Raw genomic sequence first — 18533 nt, 5'->3', positions numbered from 1 at the left:
TTTTTAAAAATATTTTAATTTTTAAATGAAGTCTCCTGTGATACAGTCAGCTTTTCTATCTTTATGCCAAATTCGTGTAAACACATACAGAGAAAGTCGACAATTTTGTCTTAGAAAAAAAAAAACAGTTTTGTTTTGTTTTGTTTTTAAATTACCTGGGGAAAAAAAAATGAAAAATATTTTTCAAAATGCACAAATAAATAATGGTCACTTCATGTGGGTTTGAAATCATTCTCTTTTCGGGAAGGAAAGGTGGGCTGACTTACTTTTTATAAAATACATAGCATAAGCTGGATCATTGTCCCTTTCTCCTGAAATTAGTGTTGTTGAGACTTTATGCAGCTGGGCATACAAGCATTTGAAGCAGTCTTTGTGGTTTCACTCAATATTGCTGACAACTAATCATTTGGACATAGCAGTCATACTGACTTAGAAGTCATTGCTTATATGAAAAGAAGGTAGGAAACAGAGTAAGATACCTGTCTATGTTAGCATTTTGATATTTCAGACCATCCTCTGTCGTCTCTACCTCCTATTCAGCAAATTGTTGGTTAATTCGGTAATTGCTTGGTTCATGGATAAAAGTGTTAAAGCCAGATGTTCAGCCAGACATATATATGTATATATCAGTCCATATATTTCTGCCAAATTTCCTAAATGAAAGTAAGATGCACACAGGAGTGCTTCTGGATCAAAGTTATGAAAAGTAAATGTTTTACTTTAAGGCTGCTATGTATTATCATAAATACAATTTGGTTCTTACTACTTTTTGATACGGGGTCATCATTTGACATGTTCTGCTACTTATGATCTGTCCTTGCCTATCTTTTTTTCTTTCTTAATGTAAACTGAGTTTGAAATCAAATCAAGCAGCACTGAAGTAACTCTAGAGTGACATGGCTTTTGAGCTGTTTAACAATTCCAGATTCAATGAGCTGTCTAACACAAAACACATGTTGACAACATTGTTCACTCAGTTTGTGCCTACATTGGCAGAATAAAAGTTTACAAGTATCAAGAGTTTCAAAAAATTACTTTTTACTTTTCAAGGATACTATTATTAATAATAATAATAATAATAATGATAGTAATCATAATAAAATACCACCATCACCAAAAACCTGCTCATTGGCTCTGTTTGTTTTTTCTGTCACTTATTTACAACAGTTCAGGGCTACTGCATAACACAGAAATTCAAGAAAAAAACACAAGGAAAAGATGAAAATGGTATACCTTTATGGTTGAAATGTGTCTGTGAATACTCAGGAATTAAACAGAATAGTGGCTTTTAACTTCTCTGTTTGTAGTAAGGAGACTGGGTCTACCTTCATTGACAAAATTTTAAGAAATCTTGTCCCAGGATGTCATCCTTGTCAATAAAGTGCTTGCAAATATTATATCTTATTGTAAATGTATAGCAAACGCACAGTCTCCATGGAAAGTAGACATTTTCCTAATGACATACGTGTTTTTTTAGCTTCTTTGTAAGAAAAAAAAAAAAATCTGATTTAAATTTCATATTTTTGATGGCCACTCAGAATTTATACTTAATTTTCTGATAGACTAGCCCATAAACCACACTTACATGTCTTACATGTCTTATGGTACATCTCTTTTGCTCTAAAACATAAGCCATTTCTGAGGCAAGTTGATATGCCATTTATTTTACTGTTAAAAATACCAACTTAAATAGCAGAGTATGCAGAGCAGAGCATACACATTAATTCATGTGCAACAGGAAAACAAAATGCAATCTTAAACGTCTACAATTTTAATTGCAAACAATGCTGGATTTCATCGCTGAACAATCACTACACCATTTAAAAATATCAGTGTGAGTATGTCAAAGAAGATGAGTCTTCCATGTTTACAGAAGGTTTTGTTTGTGGCATACTGTGTGCTTTTGTGCATCATTTATTTTCTAGCTTAAACCTGGCATGGTATGAAATATTGCAACTATGATTCTGAATGGCAGAATAATGAAACATTGAAAAAAAGTCCACACTGCAATGATTTTTCCACTGGGGCTTAAGAACCTGAAAAGCTGTACATGAAATAGCTTTCCTTTCCACCCCCTCAAAAACTAATGCAGGCCTATGAGTTCCCTTCTACGTACTGAAGATGCTATTCCATGTAGCTTTTTTTTTTTTTTAGAGTCCTCTAGTATAAAATCTCATCTACTGTACTGGATTCCAAAATAGTTCCTGAAGAGGTTCCAATCATGACGTATTTGAATGCTATATTTCACATTGAAAGTTGGAGCCACAGGAAAGATTATGGAAGCTTTTTTTTTTTGCTGTTTTCTCTAGGGAAATTACATTAAATTATCTCATGTCAGCAGGTTTGCTGGAGTTCCCTCCATTCTCTAAAAAGCATGTGTCAACTCTTGTTGTGCACATTCTCTGACTGTGTCATGATGCACATTAGCAGGTGAATTCAAGATGAAATCTGGTGTCTTTATTCACAAAGGCCAGCATTTTTTTGAGATCATCTTGTCAGTGAGTGATCCCCCCAAAATCTATACCGAGCACTGCAAAGAAAGGCTTTTTTCTCAATGCAATGTATTGCTTCTATCAGGACCCAAAATAATGGAGTTACAGGGAATAATTTCTAAAACTGATCTTAAAAAGAACTCAGAATTAAAAAATTATAGCTATCCTTCTCTGTAATTGTACTCGAATAAATTGTGATGAAATAGAGATGAAAGCTATTAGATAAAACACATGCATTACACAAGTATTTAATATTTCAGACAGATAAATAATTATCTTGAGTTTAGAAAGTGCAGGTTAAGCAGATTGTCAGTATTACTTTGACTTTCTTAATGGTTGTTAGTGTAATAATCTTAGTAATGATAGATTAGAGAAAGAGCATGGGTCAGAAAAAAAACATATTAATATCTTATAAAAAGAAAAAAAAAAAAGTGCAAACCCCATCATTGTGTAATTCAACCAAATGCTCATATTTTAAAATTTGAGCTTCTGAAAGCAGCTGAAATGGAAATACTTGTTTTGACCTATTCAATTTGTCATGTTATCCTTCTTTTTGAATGTTATACTGTTTTTTACCTTCCTCTTTTTACACACAAGCATTTCTCTTTACCAGATATGATATTTACCTTTCTCTTTGAACACAAGCATACCTGTTTTCTGTATTCACAAAAAGTGAATTAAATACTTCCATGATATATTCTGCAGGTACCTATCGTAGCTATCAAAATATGCTGCTTAAACACAAGAAAGGGAGTAAAGGTCCACCCAAAGGTAGGACAGGCAAATTGCTTGACAGAAATGACAGATACTTTATGACAATTATATCCCTAATACATCACTGAATCCTGGTATGACAGAGTTAATAATATCTAAATCATGATCTCCTTTCTTTGTATGAGCATTTTTTCCTTCTTTTTTTTTAAAAAAAAACAACTTTGTATAAGCAATATGAAGGGGTCAAACAATTCAATACTGTGCTTAACACAGCGTGTAAAGAAAATGAGTATTTGTCAAATTATTCAACTACGCAGAATAGTGGGATTTTTTTTTCCTATATTCATGTTTTATTTTGGGAATTCTGTCTTTCTTTCCAGAAATGACAAAATTACATTTCCATCCAGAATGCCAAAGGGATGAAGCACAGGGCATTAACATTTTAAATCCTCTCCTATAATGAACTTTAATTCCTTAAATGTTGATACCTGTGTCATAAAGCATCAGATATGATGCAAATGGGAAGACATAATTTTTCCAGTTTATCTAAAACAAATTAGCTAGGTTAAAAGCATATGCTTGTAAAAGCTAGAAACAAATCAAGAATTGTCCAAAAGTGTTTAATCTTTTCTGAATGCTCTAGTCTGCACAGACTCCTATGGCTTAGGAGACAATACCTTAAAAGCTGTATCTGGTAGTAGCCTACGCATCTCTGTGGTATACATAGGAAGAAATTAATTGGATGTCAAGGGAGTTCAGTCATCATGAGTATGGCAGATGGATACACAGCAGTTCAAGCATTGTCTTTAATTTGGATATATTGTTTGCAGAATCAACATGAAGGAAGATTAATATATACCCATCCCCATCCCCAGGCACCTGTTATTTGACAAGCTGAAATGTGAGCAGTGGGTCAGAATAAAGTCCTACTTATCCAAACATAAATCTGAAGAATGGATATTTAAAGAATAAATGATATTCAATATGTGGCATACTGCTTACAAACAAGTCAAAGTGAACAACAAACTATCGGCTGTCATTATAGGCATTGTTTAGCAATAAAGTGAGATAAAATAATACATAAATCCAGAAAGATAAAACAGTGCTGTAAAAGCCCTAACTTTACGTGGGACAGAAGACATTTTAAAAGATTCATCTAGCCATCAGAAAAAATGTTAGGATGGGAGTGAAGTTTTGATGGAGGACCTCAGAATCTACAAAAACCTGACAGATGCATGCTGCTTTACTTTAATTCCTCAGGAAGGACTATGCCATTGCCTCAGGATGCAGAGAAGCCAAGGACTATGAGAGTAATACCAAACAGTTAAGGTGAATATTCCTTTATCTGCTTAGGTGAACTTACTGGAGCTACACTACTTTCAAGAACCTTGGCACATGATCTTGGGTGAAGAGAAACTTTAACTAGTACCACTAGTATATTTGGCTAGCACCATAGCAATATGCTAAGTTTCATGCTGGTTGTCATAATGAGACAAAAATAAATTAACAGTAATTTCAAAAGATAATGGTAAACATAAGAATTTTCAGAAAATAGTGCGCTATAAAAAAATGGCAATAAGTATAAACAGAAATATCAGTTTAAAGGAGCTTTTTCATACTGGCATGTTTAGTATAAAAGCAATCATACAAATCATCCAGAATTGCTGAAAGTATCCAAGCAACAAAAAGATATGAATGAGATGAGATCTACTTACCAAATTCCTTAGGAACGGTGATAGAATAAACACAGTTGTGACCAACACTATAATTCTTGGGGTAGCTTGGTGATAATACAGTGCCTTCAGAGCCTGTTGACCGGCTTCCACAGGGTGCTAGAAAGTGAAGATAATCAGTTTTGAATAACATAATGTCAGAAAAAAAATCAGCTTAAGGCTGTATGTTGGCATATGCTATTACAGTAAATTTTATTACACTTCTACACTAGATTAAATTTGTATACCCTGTGAAGTACTAAGTATGCACAACTTTCTCATGTGTCAAAAGAGAATTGATGACACCCTTCTGCACAACAGTAAATTCTTAGAAATGCTAATAGATACATAATTTAAAACAATGTACAGAAGTACTGCAATAAGAAAGTTAGGATTGCTTGGCTGAAAATGATATACCATTTATTCATATCTCAGTTATTTAAAACATTATATATATTAAGTTATAAGCAAGCACACAAGTGTGATGTTTATTCCACCATTAATAGATATAATACTTTAGGTATAATGGCAGATAAATAACAATGCTATTTACTACAACAATGTATGTTTCTAAGGTTAACAATAGAAGTTAGACTTGGCATTATTCAGAACTCTCAAGTTAGAAACTGTTTTTTCTTATTTTTATTCGTTAGATGTTCAGGTGCATTTAGATGTCATAAGTGTTCAGTGTTTTCCTGTGTCTTTTACCTGCTTCTCTGATTCTATTGTCAAGATTTTGGCATATTTTTAGAATATTTCTTCTAAACACCTTGGACCATAAAACATTTTTAAATGACTTTAATGATAACATGTCTAACAAATTTGTTTCCTCTGCTAAGACCTAAGTGGCTTTCTAAAATAAGTACTACTCAAATGATTCATTTGCTACACACCAAAAAAACCTGGGTTTTCTGGTATGCTCTCAAAAGATTACTGTCTTTCGAATTACATTAAATAACAAAAAGATGGCTTTCTTACTATTATTTCAGAAGATTTTATCTCCTCATTTTTCATACTAAATACAAGCCATTTATTAGTGTAGCTACAAAACCCATTTTCAGACAACTTTAAGTTAATTCGCATAAAATGTATGGTAGAATATGCCATAAAAAGAACACATCTTTCAGTGCAGCAGTTTGACAGCCTGTGTACCTGAGAGAGGAGCAGATGGTACCCACTGCTCCAGTCGGCATATACAATTTGTAAATGATTTCATGGGCTAGTGTGAAAGTCATGGTATTTGAAATAGGTCAACAGAAGGATCTTGCTTTTGCCTGTGCACTGTGTACATGTGGTAGATGTGGCATATATAACAGAGATTAGCATATTGGTCATGACCCAGAGCAGAACATAGTCTTGCTGATGCTCAGTACAGCTTTGCTGATAGGCACTGACTCTGGGATATGAAGTAAGCATGAAGACTACCATAAGTACATGGAATATTGTTTTCTATGGCTGAAAGAATAATCTCAGTGTCTTCCCTCAATCTACCATCATATCAGAAATTCATATCAGAGATATCAGAAATTCACGCTTTCTTGTGAAAATGTATTTAGGTAATAAAATAATTGGTACTTTTTGCCAAGAAGCAAGAGTCTTGGCTGAAAGTCTCCCACCCAGTGACTTATTTGACCTGGGTTATTTTGAAAATACAAACTAGAAACTCTTCATTAACTGAATGCAGTAAGTATTTTTTATAAAAACAGGTCTGCATACAAGCTTGTAAGTACTCAAGATATCTATTCCAGATTTTGGATGAAACGGAAGGGAATATGTAAAATTTAAGCGATAAAAGCACCAAAACTAGAGAAACAGTGTTGCCAATAAGCTTATTAAATCTCCCCAATCCCATTCCTTTTTTTACAGCCTGTGAGTTGAATAAATTAATTACTGCAATAAAGAACAAAACACTGTCTCACTCCAGCACTCATATAATTTTTATACTTCCCTAATCAGAAGATACAACATAATGTTCAAATTCAGGGTAAAATTAGGATTTCACTGAATCCAGCGCCACTGACACCAAAAGGGAGAGAATTTCACCTTAATTTTTAGTAAAACTCATAGCAATAGCACACAATAGCGATACTTACGTTAATAGTTACCTAGTTAGTTCTTAGCACATTGTGGACCATTACGTATAAAGTCCAGACTTTCTATATCCTTATTCTTTTTTTATTCCTACATGTTATGCAGTTAAGCAAGGTTTATGTGAGTTTACAAAACCACTACTATTTTACAACAGAACAAAATTTAAAAACTCCAAATTTCTTGTAAACATACATTTTCCCATAAATTCAATTAACATGAATAATTTTTCAAACAAAGAACAAATGTACTGCAGATTTTACGAGTTTTTAATCACTTCAGTGCAATGTCTTACCATACAGATTACTGATATTAATAGTTCTGTGTCTCAAGTGATTTTTGAGTTCTATATTTACAAAATAAGTAACACTGTTTATGTTGTATTGCCATTGTAACACTGTATAATACCATAATATATTGTAATATCAGTGATGCTGCCACAACATTTTTTAAAGTGATGAAAATAGAGAAACTAAATATGTTTGTGTAGTACACAAGAATTTAAGAAAACTAGTACATTTTCAAAGTGTTCTTGATTTTTCTGAAGTAGAATTATTATATAACTATATAAATGTCTAGCCAAAATATTTCACAATATTTGAAAAGTAGTATTTTCACAGGTGGTGGGGAAAAGAAAAAATCACACAAAATAAATAAGGTACACAAATTTCCAGAAGCGATTAAACCTAATAATTTTTGCAAATGAGGAAAAAAAAATCAAAAATACAATTTGGCACCATCAATAATCTGCGAGTTCTCATTAATACTTATGTCTGATTAACATAATTTCAATGTCTATAGAAAATAGAGATAATGCCATTTTCTTTTTATAATTTATATGAATTAAAATGCCTATATGACACATCGTCTGAAACAACTAAACATTTTTCCCACACACTGAATCCCATGAATGCAGCACACATCTGCACTGGTCATATAGTGGGCACATTATCTGGTCACATAAGATTACAAGAGACATGGTACAAGGCTGGAAGCAGAATTTCCAGCAGGGCTTCCTTGGGCGCAAATTCTCTCAACAGAATTGCCTACAGCCTACTTATGTGCTCAGTACTGTCTGGACTTAGGGATGAACTATTTGTCACCCTGACATATGTAAAGTTAAATTTTCAGCAACAATAAAATGTACATATTAAGTATTTCGTAGTATTTTCCTTCACTTGGTGTTCTCATTCTTGACTTTTTCATTCCTCCCTTTCTTAGTTTACCTATCTATCCCCTTATGGTCTTTCCCATTGTTTTCCAACTGCTGCTGAAATGACTCTGTCCTCACAAGAACTCACATTCCTGGGTCTCAAAAACAGATAGTATAAAGACAGTTGAATCGAGATGTAAGCACACAGTTGACCTCTGCAATCTAAGAAAATATTTGACTTCATTCATCAATAGGTGGTAAAACATTCAATTCTTATAGGAGTAATATATCCCCTGTAAAGATGCTGGGGAGGGACTCTTCATTAAGGACTGTAGTGACAGGACAAGGGATAATATGTTAAAACTTAAACATGGGAAGTTTAGATTGGATATAAGGAAGAAATTCTTTACTGTTAGGGTGGTGAGGCACTGGAATGGGTTGCCCAGGGAAGCTGTGAATGCTCCATCCCTGGCAGTATTCAAGGCCAGGATGGACAGAGCCTTGGGTGACAGTTTAGTGGGAAGTGTCCCTGCCCATGGCAGGGGGGTTGGAACTAGATGATCTTAAGTTCCTTTCCAACCCTAACTATTCTATGATTCTATGATTCTAATACTGTTCTCCAAGACTTTTTATTTTGCTATAAAGCAGCAAGACTGTTCTCCAGTCCTTCCTGAAAGTATCAGAAAGGAGGAAGAGGCTTATTTGATATTTTAGTAAACCCATATTGCTCACTGACTGTATTTCCTTTCTTACCTTTTGGGAAATGCTTACTTTAAATAACACAAGTTTCAGGCATGGGAGATTTAACCCTGACCATCACTAAACATTACTATTCAGAAATCAAAGATGGATGCAGGGACATGATACTATAGCTACAGTGGATTAAAAATATTAATTTAATACAAAAATAAAACATATTTTTACCTCTGTAGAATAGCTAGTATGGAATAATTTGGCTGGATACTATAATTCCACTACTAGAATTTTACCCATTTACTTTCACTTATGCTTATTTCAGCTACATAAGTCTCACTGCTTTTCAATAATTTTTACAGATTAATTTAATTTCCAAATAACTAGTTAAATGTTACAATCTGAAAGGCTGTAAAAATCAACATCTCATTATTATGCTGCTCATTGAAAGATCTACTTACAGTAAGAATTCTAACAGACACATCACACCTACAAATGTAAACTGTGTTATTTAGCACAAAAAAGGCAACAAATGCTGAGCACCATTTCCCTAGGAATGAAAAAAATACTACGGAAGAAAACATAGCAACAAACCAACCAATAACAAGAAAAACACTTCAAATGGCAAATTATATTGTCTGATGTAATTCTCTGATAGTATTCCAGTATTTTTAATAATATTTGCTTAGGCACTGAAATACTGTATCACTTGATTTCTTCTTTAGTTTATTTTCTGACATATAAAAATACTACTCAGTATTCTGTACTTCCTTGTCTTGCCTTCCAGGATCAGCAGTGGAACACTAATGGGAGAGAAAGGGACTTGATTGTAGTAAGAATGTGATAAGAATCAGTGTGGTGATGCACTGCTCACTGTTTCCTTGAAACATTAATAAGCATTAGTGTGAAAAGTTCCTTTTCTCTGTGTGCTGAATTTTCTGTAATGGTATCTTGTCTTATAAAATAGCACTTCCAATAGCCCTTGAAAAAGCCCTATTGTAACAATGAAGTATCATCCACTCTCTATCTTAAACTGGTAAGCTTTTTTATCAGGAAGATTACCCATCTTGATCATGGGTATTCACGCACCTTTGTCAAACTCTACCTCTTTATGGCAATGTTTTAGTAAATAGAGAATACAATATAAAACGCATTACCATCATCAGTGATACCTTTACTCACATTTCAGCATATGCTAGCTGTAAAAGAAATATAGATGATCACTGCACAGAGGCAAAATCAGAGCAGAACCACATATCCTTGTAATCTACAACCAACTACCATTATAAAGTAAAATTTTCTATAGCTAGAGCAAAACAGTACAGGGTTAAAAGCCCCTGCCATATGCTTATTGCTCATGTGTTTTCCACCATGTCTTTGCAGTTTAACTAATAAAAAGACCCCATAGGGAAAACTTCAGGAAAAGAACTGTTAAGAATGGACTATGTATGTATGAGAATCAATCTCAAATCTCTTCATCTTTTGAAGAGTTTTTTTTCCTACCAAATAATTTTTCTGCAGCTTGAAGCTTTTAATTCCTATTACTGCTTTCAGATTAAATACTTTCTAGGTCCTAAAACTAATATCCAATTGAATTTAATTGCAATTACAGATTTAAGTGCCACATATTGCACCATCCGTTTAGAAGCAGCATTCCTCAGTGGAATCAGTGAGAAATATGAATGAATAATATTAATAAATATTAATATAGGAATATAAAAATGAATGGCACAGTATAGGTTTATGTCACACAGATGAATTTGATTACACATCTACAAATACAATAAAAAATGAAGAATAATAGTGTATAAACTCTGCAGAAGGAGTTAAAAATAGACCTTGAAGAACTGATAATGGGATACTGACATTTTATCTAATGGGCCAGTTTCATAAATACAGACTAGGATACCTACTATTCAGTTGGTCTAAATGAGTAGGTTAAGCAAAAGTAATTTGGTGACATGATGTATGCTTTTAGAATTTAATATATTGCCATGGTTTAACTACAGACAGCTACTAAGCAAGGCACAGCTGCTCACCCACTCCCCACCCCACCCCCTCCTCCCCCCCGCCCCCCCCAGCAGGCTTGGTGGACAAGAATTGGAAGAGTACAAGTGAGAAAACTTGTGGGTTGAGATAAAAACAGTTTAATAATAAGAAGGAAAGAAAAAAGAAAAAGGAAAGGGAAAAGGGAATATAAAAGGGAAAGAAATTCTAATGAATAGGAAAATAATAACGAGACAGAAATAAAACCCAAGAGAGACAAGTGATGCAAATGAGAACAATTGCTCACCTCCCACGAATCGTTGCCCAGCCAGTTCCTGAGCAGTGCTCCCCCCACCCCCCACTAACCTTCCCCAAAGTTTGTTAGTGATCATGATGTTATATGGTATGGAATATCCCTTGGGTAAGTTGGGATCAGCTCTCCTCCCAACTTGTTTTGCACCCTCAGCCTACTCACTGGTGGGGTAGGGTGAGGAGCAGAAAAGGCCTTGACTCCTCTGTGTAAGCACTTCTCAGCAGTGACTATAACATTGCTGTGTAATCAACATGATTTTCAGCACAAAGCCAAAACACAGTCCCACACTGGCTAATATGGAGAAAATTAACTCTACCCCAGCACAAACCAGCAGATATATTAAATAATCATGGTTTTTCCTAGTCTGATATAATAAAATGTCATTCTATTTAGCTTTTGTAAGCCAAATGATGAGATTTTCAGGTGTAGTGATTCCTTGTAGTGGTTAAGTCAAGACTAATATATAGATAGCAAGAAAACAAATATAGTAACTGATAACTCATCACTGGAAAATAAAATATTTTTTTAAAGCATGCAAAGGAAATCTTAACACATAAAAATGGTAGAAAAATTTCTTCCAAACTTCCAAGTGACAAATACTTTTATTGTGGATATCAGTGTGCAAATTTGAATGTGATGAAACACTAAAATTGTTTTGACAATACAATGCATATGGAAAAGACAGTCCAACATAGAAATACATGTTTTAGTTGCTGTTTGGAAATACAGATATACATTAGAAAAAAAAAGACAGCAACAAATACACAGAGAGAGTGTACCATCATACACTTGGAAAGCAGTACCAAAGAAGGCGGTATCATAAAGAATATAGAAGCTTTCCATACTGCCATATCTTCATCCTTCACAACACAGTTTATTTATGACAATCAAAATTTATTTAAAAAATGAGAGAGAAGCTCAGGCTAACATATCTTAACAGAACTTGAAACTTGCTTGTTAAAACAGAGGACAGCAGAAGCTGGTAAAATCCCCTCGGGAATTCAGAAACTTATCAAAGCAGGGCCTAAATCATCAACAGAAACTGGAGAAATGATGGCACTATTAAAAAAGAAAACCAAACCAACCAATCAAACAAAAAACAAAAAACAAAAAACAATGAAATCACAACAAACAATCCAACAGTGAAATTCAAAGTTGCAACTAAAAAAACAATATTATTTCCAAATGTAGGAATAGAAAATCAAAAGCAACTCGAAGCTAGGCTTTCATGTACGAGACACAGAAGTAAAATTTCTGCTTCATCCAAGAGCAGCAAAGTGTCAGCAGGAACATCACATCAAGTTTTCGGCATTCAAAAAGACAAAAAAAAAAAAAAATTCAAAAAAAGAAAAAAGTAATTACTTTTGTTTTGTCTCCAAGCAACAGCAAAGAATAAGACTATGAGCAGCCTAATCACTTTCTGAATATGCAGTAGATTGAGATAAAAATTAAAGAAATGAATTTTTCTCTTCCTCCATAAATGGTAGGATAAAAATTAACTGTCAACAATTTTGGTAAAATCAATTAATTTTAGATATTCTCAGAACTACTTTGGGAAGTCTTTTTGGTTTTGTTTTTTTTTTTTCTTGTGATTCCTGGAAGAACAAAACATAAATATCTATCACAATGGGTTAAGTATATCCAAGCAGACAACAGCAAGTACTTGACCTTCTTGTAACTGGTTATATATATAACCATATTAATTGATTGTAGCATGAGAAAGAGGTACGTTCAATTTTCTTGGTGTGGGCAATTTTAAAACCACAAACAAAACTTTTATAACAGACTGCTTTATTTTTTTCTAGAAGAAGAAGGATAATATATCATGTTCAAAGGTAAAAGTCAGAAATAAAACAATGTTATGTATAAAGAATTTCAAAATAGGAGAACCCCTAAAAGGCAATTATTCCACAATTTAAAAAGTATAATAACTTTTAATTACAAAACATCCCCCCCCCCCCCCCAAAAAGAAAAAAAAACAAAACCACAAAAAACCCCCACAAACTAAACCAAAAAAACACCTGGAAGTTTTCTGAAAGATGTTTGCTCAAGAAAATACACCTTATAAGGAGAGAACCAAGAAATTGAAGATCTGTGTGGCTCAGCAGTGAAAGATAATTTGACACATTTTAAGAAGGACATTTCAAAACGATAGCACCACTTTCTTTTCAATAAAAGAGCAAATAAAAATTTAGCAGATGCTAAAGCTGACTTTCATCTTACGCTTTCATTTTAAAGTATAGATATAAAAAGCAATTAATCACACAATTATTTCTATGTAAACTTATTTAACCATTCATCAACTTTTACCACCAAAACCAGCAAAACTCAAATCAAATCCAAATAGCTTTTCTTTCTTCAATTTCCTTTTCTTGAAATCTTTAAAACAAAATTAAATGTCTTCCTGAAGGTATAAGGAGTACCTCACTTTAAACAGCTGAAGATGAGAAATCTTTTTACATTCAGGGGGAAAATAACGCGAAGGAGAATTGGTTTAGCCTAACTTTGGAAACAATGTTTGGTCTCAGTTTAATGATTAATGATTAATAAATTTCAAATATATTCCTTTTATCCTTATGAACTGCCATGCATACAGTTTTAAAAAGTTCTAAATAGTTTTCTTTGATACTGAAATCATGTGTTGCTTAAAATTAGTTTACCAAATTTACCCATTTTAGCAAAGTGTATGTAAAGTCTGAAATGAATTTTCTCATATGAAATGAGATATGGCAGAAGGTCAAATCCTACATTTTTTTCTGCTGTGGAATGTGATCACAGCTGAGGGCTCCTTCATAATATTGGCTGTTACCCAAAATAGCCAAAATATCTCCCATTTGCAAAATTACTGCCTTCTTACTGATTTTTCTTATGTTTTTGTGAACAAATACAATTAGCTGAAATTAAACATATTTCTTTTCTGTCCTGGCTGACTTAAACCATGTATGTTTTAGTTGGGCAGTAGAGTGTGGAAGCATAAAAGCAAAATCCTGTGCTCCTATTTAAATTGTCAAAGTACTAAAGAGAGAATTAAAGAAAATGTGTAGAGTGAGATTCCTACTTTTCACAACCCAAAAGCTTATTCTGTATAAAGTTTCCATTTCTAAAGGTCAGGGTGGAGCTACACATCTGGAATTGTTTATTATCAAAGCCTGTGGCATTTAGATGTCAAAATATCTACCGATTAAGCATAATCAGATAGTAAATATATATGTTTCTTGTATTACTAATTTATTGATAAAACTAAAAAAAGTAACCTGATTGAAATCAGGATGAAATTGTCTTGTTAAATCCCTGTTTAAAAGATGCACCAGCAAATTCCAAACCTAACATAGCCAAATTGCAGACAATTATTAATTCTTCGTTATTCTACTAGTAGTGCAACAAACAGCTTTCTGTAAGAAAAATAATTCAACAGCTAGTGGTGGTATAAGCTAATTCCCAGTGTCTAGACTCTTAAGTGATGTTTAATGTACAAATTTTTTTCTTCTCAGCTCTTGATGGAAATGTATGTGACTCATGAAGGCCTCACTGAGTGATCACATTGCCTTTCTGCAATAGGCAAAGACTTTTAATGTCGCTTCTCAGAACAGGAGGCAGAATCTGAGTTTTCTCTGGCTTAGTGTTCCCAGGCAAGCTGGAAGATGGTGTGATGTCTCCCCTCCTTCATGTTTCTCATTGCACCAGAGATCTCTGGATCCAGTTGATAAATGCACTAGAACTCTATGAGATAAATTTCCAGGTGTCTGGCTCACTTCAGATGCACTCACTGAACAAGGCTATGATTTGTCCATTTAACTAATGTTTTATTTTTCTCTTTGCCAATAAAATGGAGTTAAAGCAGCAGGATCTGAGAATGAAGCCTCTAATAAAAGGAAATGTTGTCTAACAGATTATGTGCTAGAATAAAAGTATTTGCAGTGAAACAGTCTCTGCTCATAACAAAGGGAGGTTCAACACGTCTTTGAAGTCAGCTTGTGCCTCAGCAGAGGTTCATTAGTTTGAAAGAGCACACCAAAGTTATAGCTTTCACAGTTACTGAAAATCAGTAACTAAATAAAAACTTTAAAATGCTTTTCAAGTCAATTATCTACAGCAAAGGTTTGACATGATATTTAAGGAACTTCTGGAGGAAAACAAACAATCAATTTAAAATGATTAATCTACCAACATAATAAACGAATAAAAAATAAGAGAATAGAACATTGGCAGTAATAGTTTTCTGGGGGAAACTGTTTCAGTCTTGCAAGTCTATTTAGACAGCAAAAGGAAAAGAGCATTACATGACAGACATGTAGAAGTAAAAATAAGTCAGAGGTTAACAAAGTTTAATTCATTTTTAGCTACAATAGTGGAGTTGAAACATTGACTCATGAGAAAGTATGAATGAAAAATATGCAAAGCTTTACAGATCTCTTCACAAGAAATAATCATTCCTTCCTTAAAAAAAAACAACAAACAAAAAAAGGAAAAACCCAAATCCACACACAATCGGTAAGTACAATCACATTCACATTAGAAGCAAACAAAAATAAATTGTGCCAAAAAGTGTGGAAAAAGGACCCAGCTCTTGAAACACAGGAAATAAAAACAGGGTAAGAAACAACTGTTAATTGTAAAATAAACAATAATCAAAATAACTGGTTTATGAAATGAACAGTTATGAGCACAAGTATCCATTGAAAATATAAAAAAAAAAAAAAAAGAATACAGGATTGGCTTTTAAAACAAGTAAACGGACAAAAAATGAATATACTCAGAATAGTCACTGATCTAATTTAAACTGCTTTTGCTACACCTGGTGCAAGTGGTTTCTGTAAAAGCCAGTTACATTACTCTGGCATTACCAGTAATAACTCTACTTGATTTTGAATTACAGTGTGTCATGTCAGCACCCATCAAGACATTTCAAGCACTGGTTACAGATTTACTGGAGACAAGAATTGCCATTTTTATCACATGTTGCACAGAATTTCATCAGTGTTAAAATCTCAAACTCCTGCTTCTTGACTAAGTAATGTTGATGCATATTGTTTACCTCTTTTATGTCTAGCTACATTCTGATTATACTGCATCTCTTTCTAACTCTTTAATGATTGATTATACTTAAAGCAAGATTAAAACAATTACATTTCTACGTTTGAATATTCTTTGCATATCCATGGCAAGTCAAGCTTTGGATACACATAAGGAAACCAAATGTCTAGGACAGCAGATAACTAGGAAGGAGTGGAAGGAAAAGAAATACATGAAAAAGAGGGAGGTCATGGTTTAAGGTGACAGTGTCATGACAGTTTCTGTTACGAGTGTGTAGGGTAATGACAACACAACTTGGAAAAATGTCAGCTTCACGGTTTTTATGAGACTCCAAAGAACACCTTTCTTTCAGAGCAGATTTTGTCAATTGCAGTAACATGATCTTCTAAGTGTGAACACACATTTAGATGAACATCCTGTCTTCTGTCGTGTCTGACATGTCCATAAATATTGTTAGAGTAAATTTTGAGTACATCTTCAAACAGTTTCTGGACTACTTAAAATCTTATTTTAGTTAACCTTCCTTTTGATTTCCTTAACCTTCCTCCTGACTTTTTTTTTATTTTAATATAAAATGAATTCAGTATGTTACATTTGCAATGAACTGTACTGGTTAGAAATTATTAGCAGATTTAGAAAGTAACTATTTACTTTTGAGGCCTGCTCAACCTAATATTTTGGGTTTTTTACTACTTTAAGAAAGAGTCATTAAAGGTAACATGATTTTTGTCCTGAGTGGCGACTAGTTGTTTGTAGCTTCACAACTGCAGCATCATTCTAAATTCAGTTGAGATGCTAGGTTGAAATGCAGGGAAATACATGTTTTACCAATATGAAGCAAAAGTTAGAAACTCACTATCCTGTTTAGAGTACACTGAAATAACTTAATAGTTTGAGCATATATTGCGTTAACAGCCTTCAATTCGGATCATTTCAATGCCTAGTTTATGGAAGTTGAACTGTCCACGATTAAATATTTAGCTATAAGTTGCTTTTTCAAATCTGTCAGAGCCAAGTACTGAAACAAGTATCTACTTTCTGAATAAAAGGAATCATACCAGCCATTTTTTGCTGTTATTTTTAATGGTCTTTGAATTATGTTAATCGCAGAAAGTCCCAATCCCTTGGGATGCCATAATACAAAAACAAAGCAAGGTTGTTGGTTTTAGTGTGTGTAAAAGACCTTTCCATGTTCTTCATGGATTCCCTAGTGATCAGCAGCCCAGAGAAACTTGTTTGTTGCATTTCAAATCACCAAGTTGAAGGTGGCATAAGCTACACATCTGTCTCTTGATAACAGAAAGATAGATTTAAGGAGCTTTTCAGTCAGCATTTCTCAGCAATCTAAGACTGGTTTATTTCCTTGCAATACAGGTAATACTTGAGAATGTAAATTTTATTTTTCCTTGAACTCTAGGCTCTGAAAAATAAACTCTGCTATATCTGAAGGAAAGGAGATACTATTTTTGCGTTATGTTTATTTGTTCTATTGTTAAAAGGGACACATCAGAATATGTCTCATAGGCTAGGACGCTCAATGAGGAAAAGAAAATCCTCAAATATAATCCTGCTAGAATTTTAGTAATCTGTGAAGAAACATCCATAATGATTTCAAGGTAATTTACATAACTACTAAAAGCTAATTGTCTATCGCCACATGCCTATATTTAGGGTTATTTCTTATATGAGCATTTATCCTGCCTTTAACAAAATTTATGCCCATTTTACTCCCTAGTCACACAGTATTGAGGAATAACCTTTGTGGATTTGCCTCTGGATTTGATTATGCAGTATAACTCTGTGATATCTGTGAAATATCTTTGTCACCTCGATTTATGTGAAGTTGTATTGAATGGCACAGTTCCCAACATAAATACATATGGGATCTTTATGGTAACCATCTTTTATTATTTTTTTTCAATAATATAAAGCCCTCCACCACACCAACAACTTTCAATTCTTACTTTAATAAGTGTTAATCCTACATATTGTATTACATTTCCCTTAAAAAACAACCTTTCTTCATGGCAGTCAGAACTTTTCAAAAATTCAATTATATGGTATCAACTGTTGTTAATTTCATTCATATGCTTGCTGAGTTTTCAGACTTATCAATAAGCTCCACATTCCTCCTTAAAAAATTATATTGATTTTTCTTCAGCATGTTTAACTATGCATTTCCTAGTTCTGTTCTTTTTTATAGTCTCTACTAATTTTTTTAATTGTGGAAATTGATCAGTTGCTCATCGTGGAAGATTTCCGACATGTTCATCACCTTCCACTATTTTTGATAGAAAGGCTAACTTAACCTTAAGGTAAACATTTATACTTCAAACACTCCATATCTG

At 33.4% G+C, this 18533-nt stretch overlaps 1 protein-coding gene across 3 annotated transcripts in view; it reads right to left on the bottom strand.

The window, feature by feature from the left end:
- CSMD3 (CUB and Sushi multiple domains 3) overlaps nucleotides 1-18533 on the bottom strand; it is a 601317-nt gene that overhangs the window by 136350 nt on the left and 446434 nt on the right. For all 3 annotated transcript variants that reach the window (XM_061447844.1, XM_061447845.1, XM_061447846.1), the window contains one exon: nucleotides 4922-5038. In XM_061447844.1, coding sequence (XP_061303828.1) covers nucleotides 4922-5038 — 117 coding nt within the window. The remainder of the gene's footprint in view (nucleotides 1-4921; nucleotides 5039-18533) is intronic.

Source organism: Pezoporus flaviventris, unplaced genomic scaffold, assembly GCF_033815535.1.
Source record: "Pezoporus flaviventris isolate CSIRO_AGI_PZ_B2104156 unplaced genomic scaffold, CSIRO_AGI_Pfla_v1 ptg000007l, whole genome shotgun sequence".
Taxonomy (NCBI): Eukaryota; Metazoa; Chordata; class Aves; order Psittaciformes; family Psittacidae; genus Pezoporus; species Pezoporus flaviventris.
The sequence above is the reverse complement of the archived record's forward strand: the minus strand, read 5'-3'. Positions and strand labels throughout refer to the sequence as shown.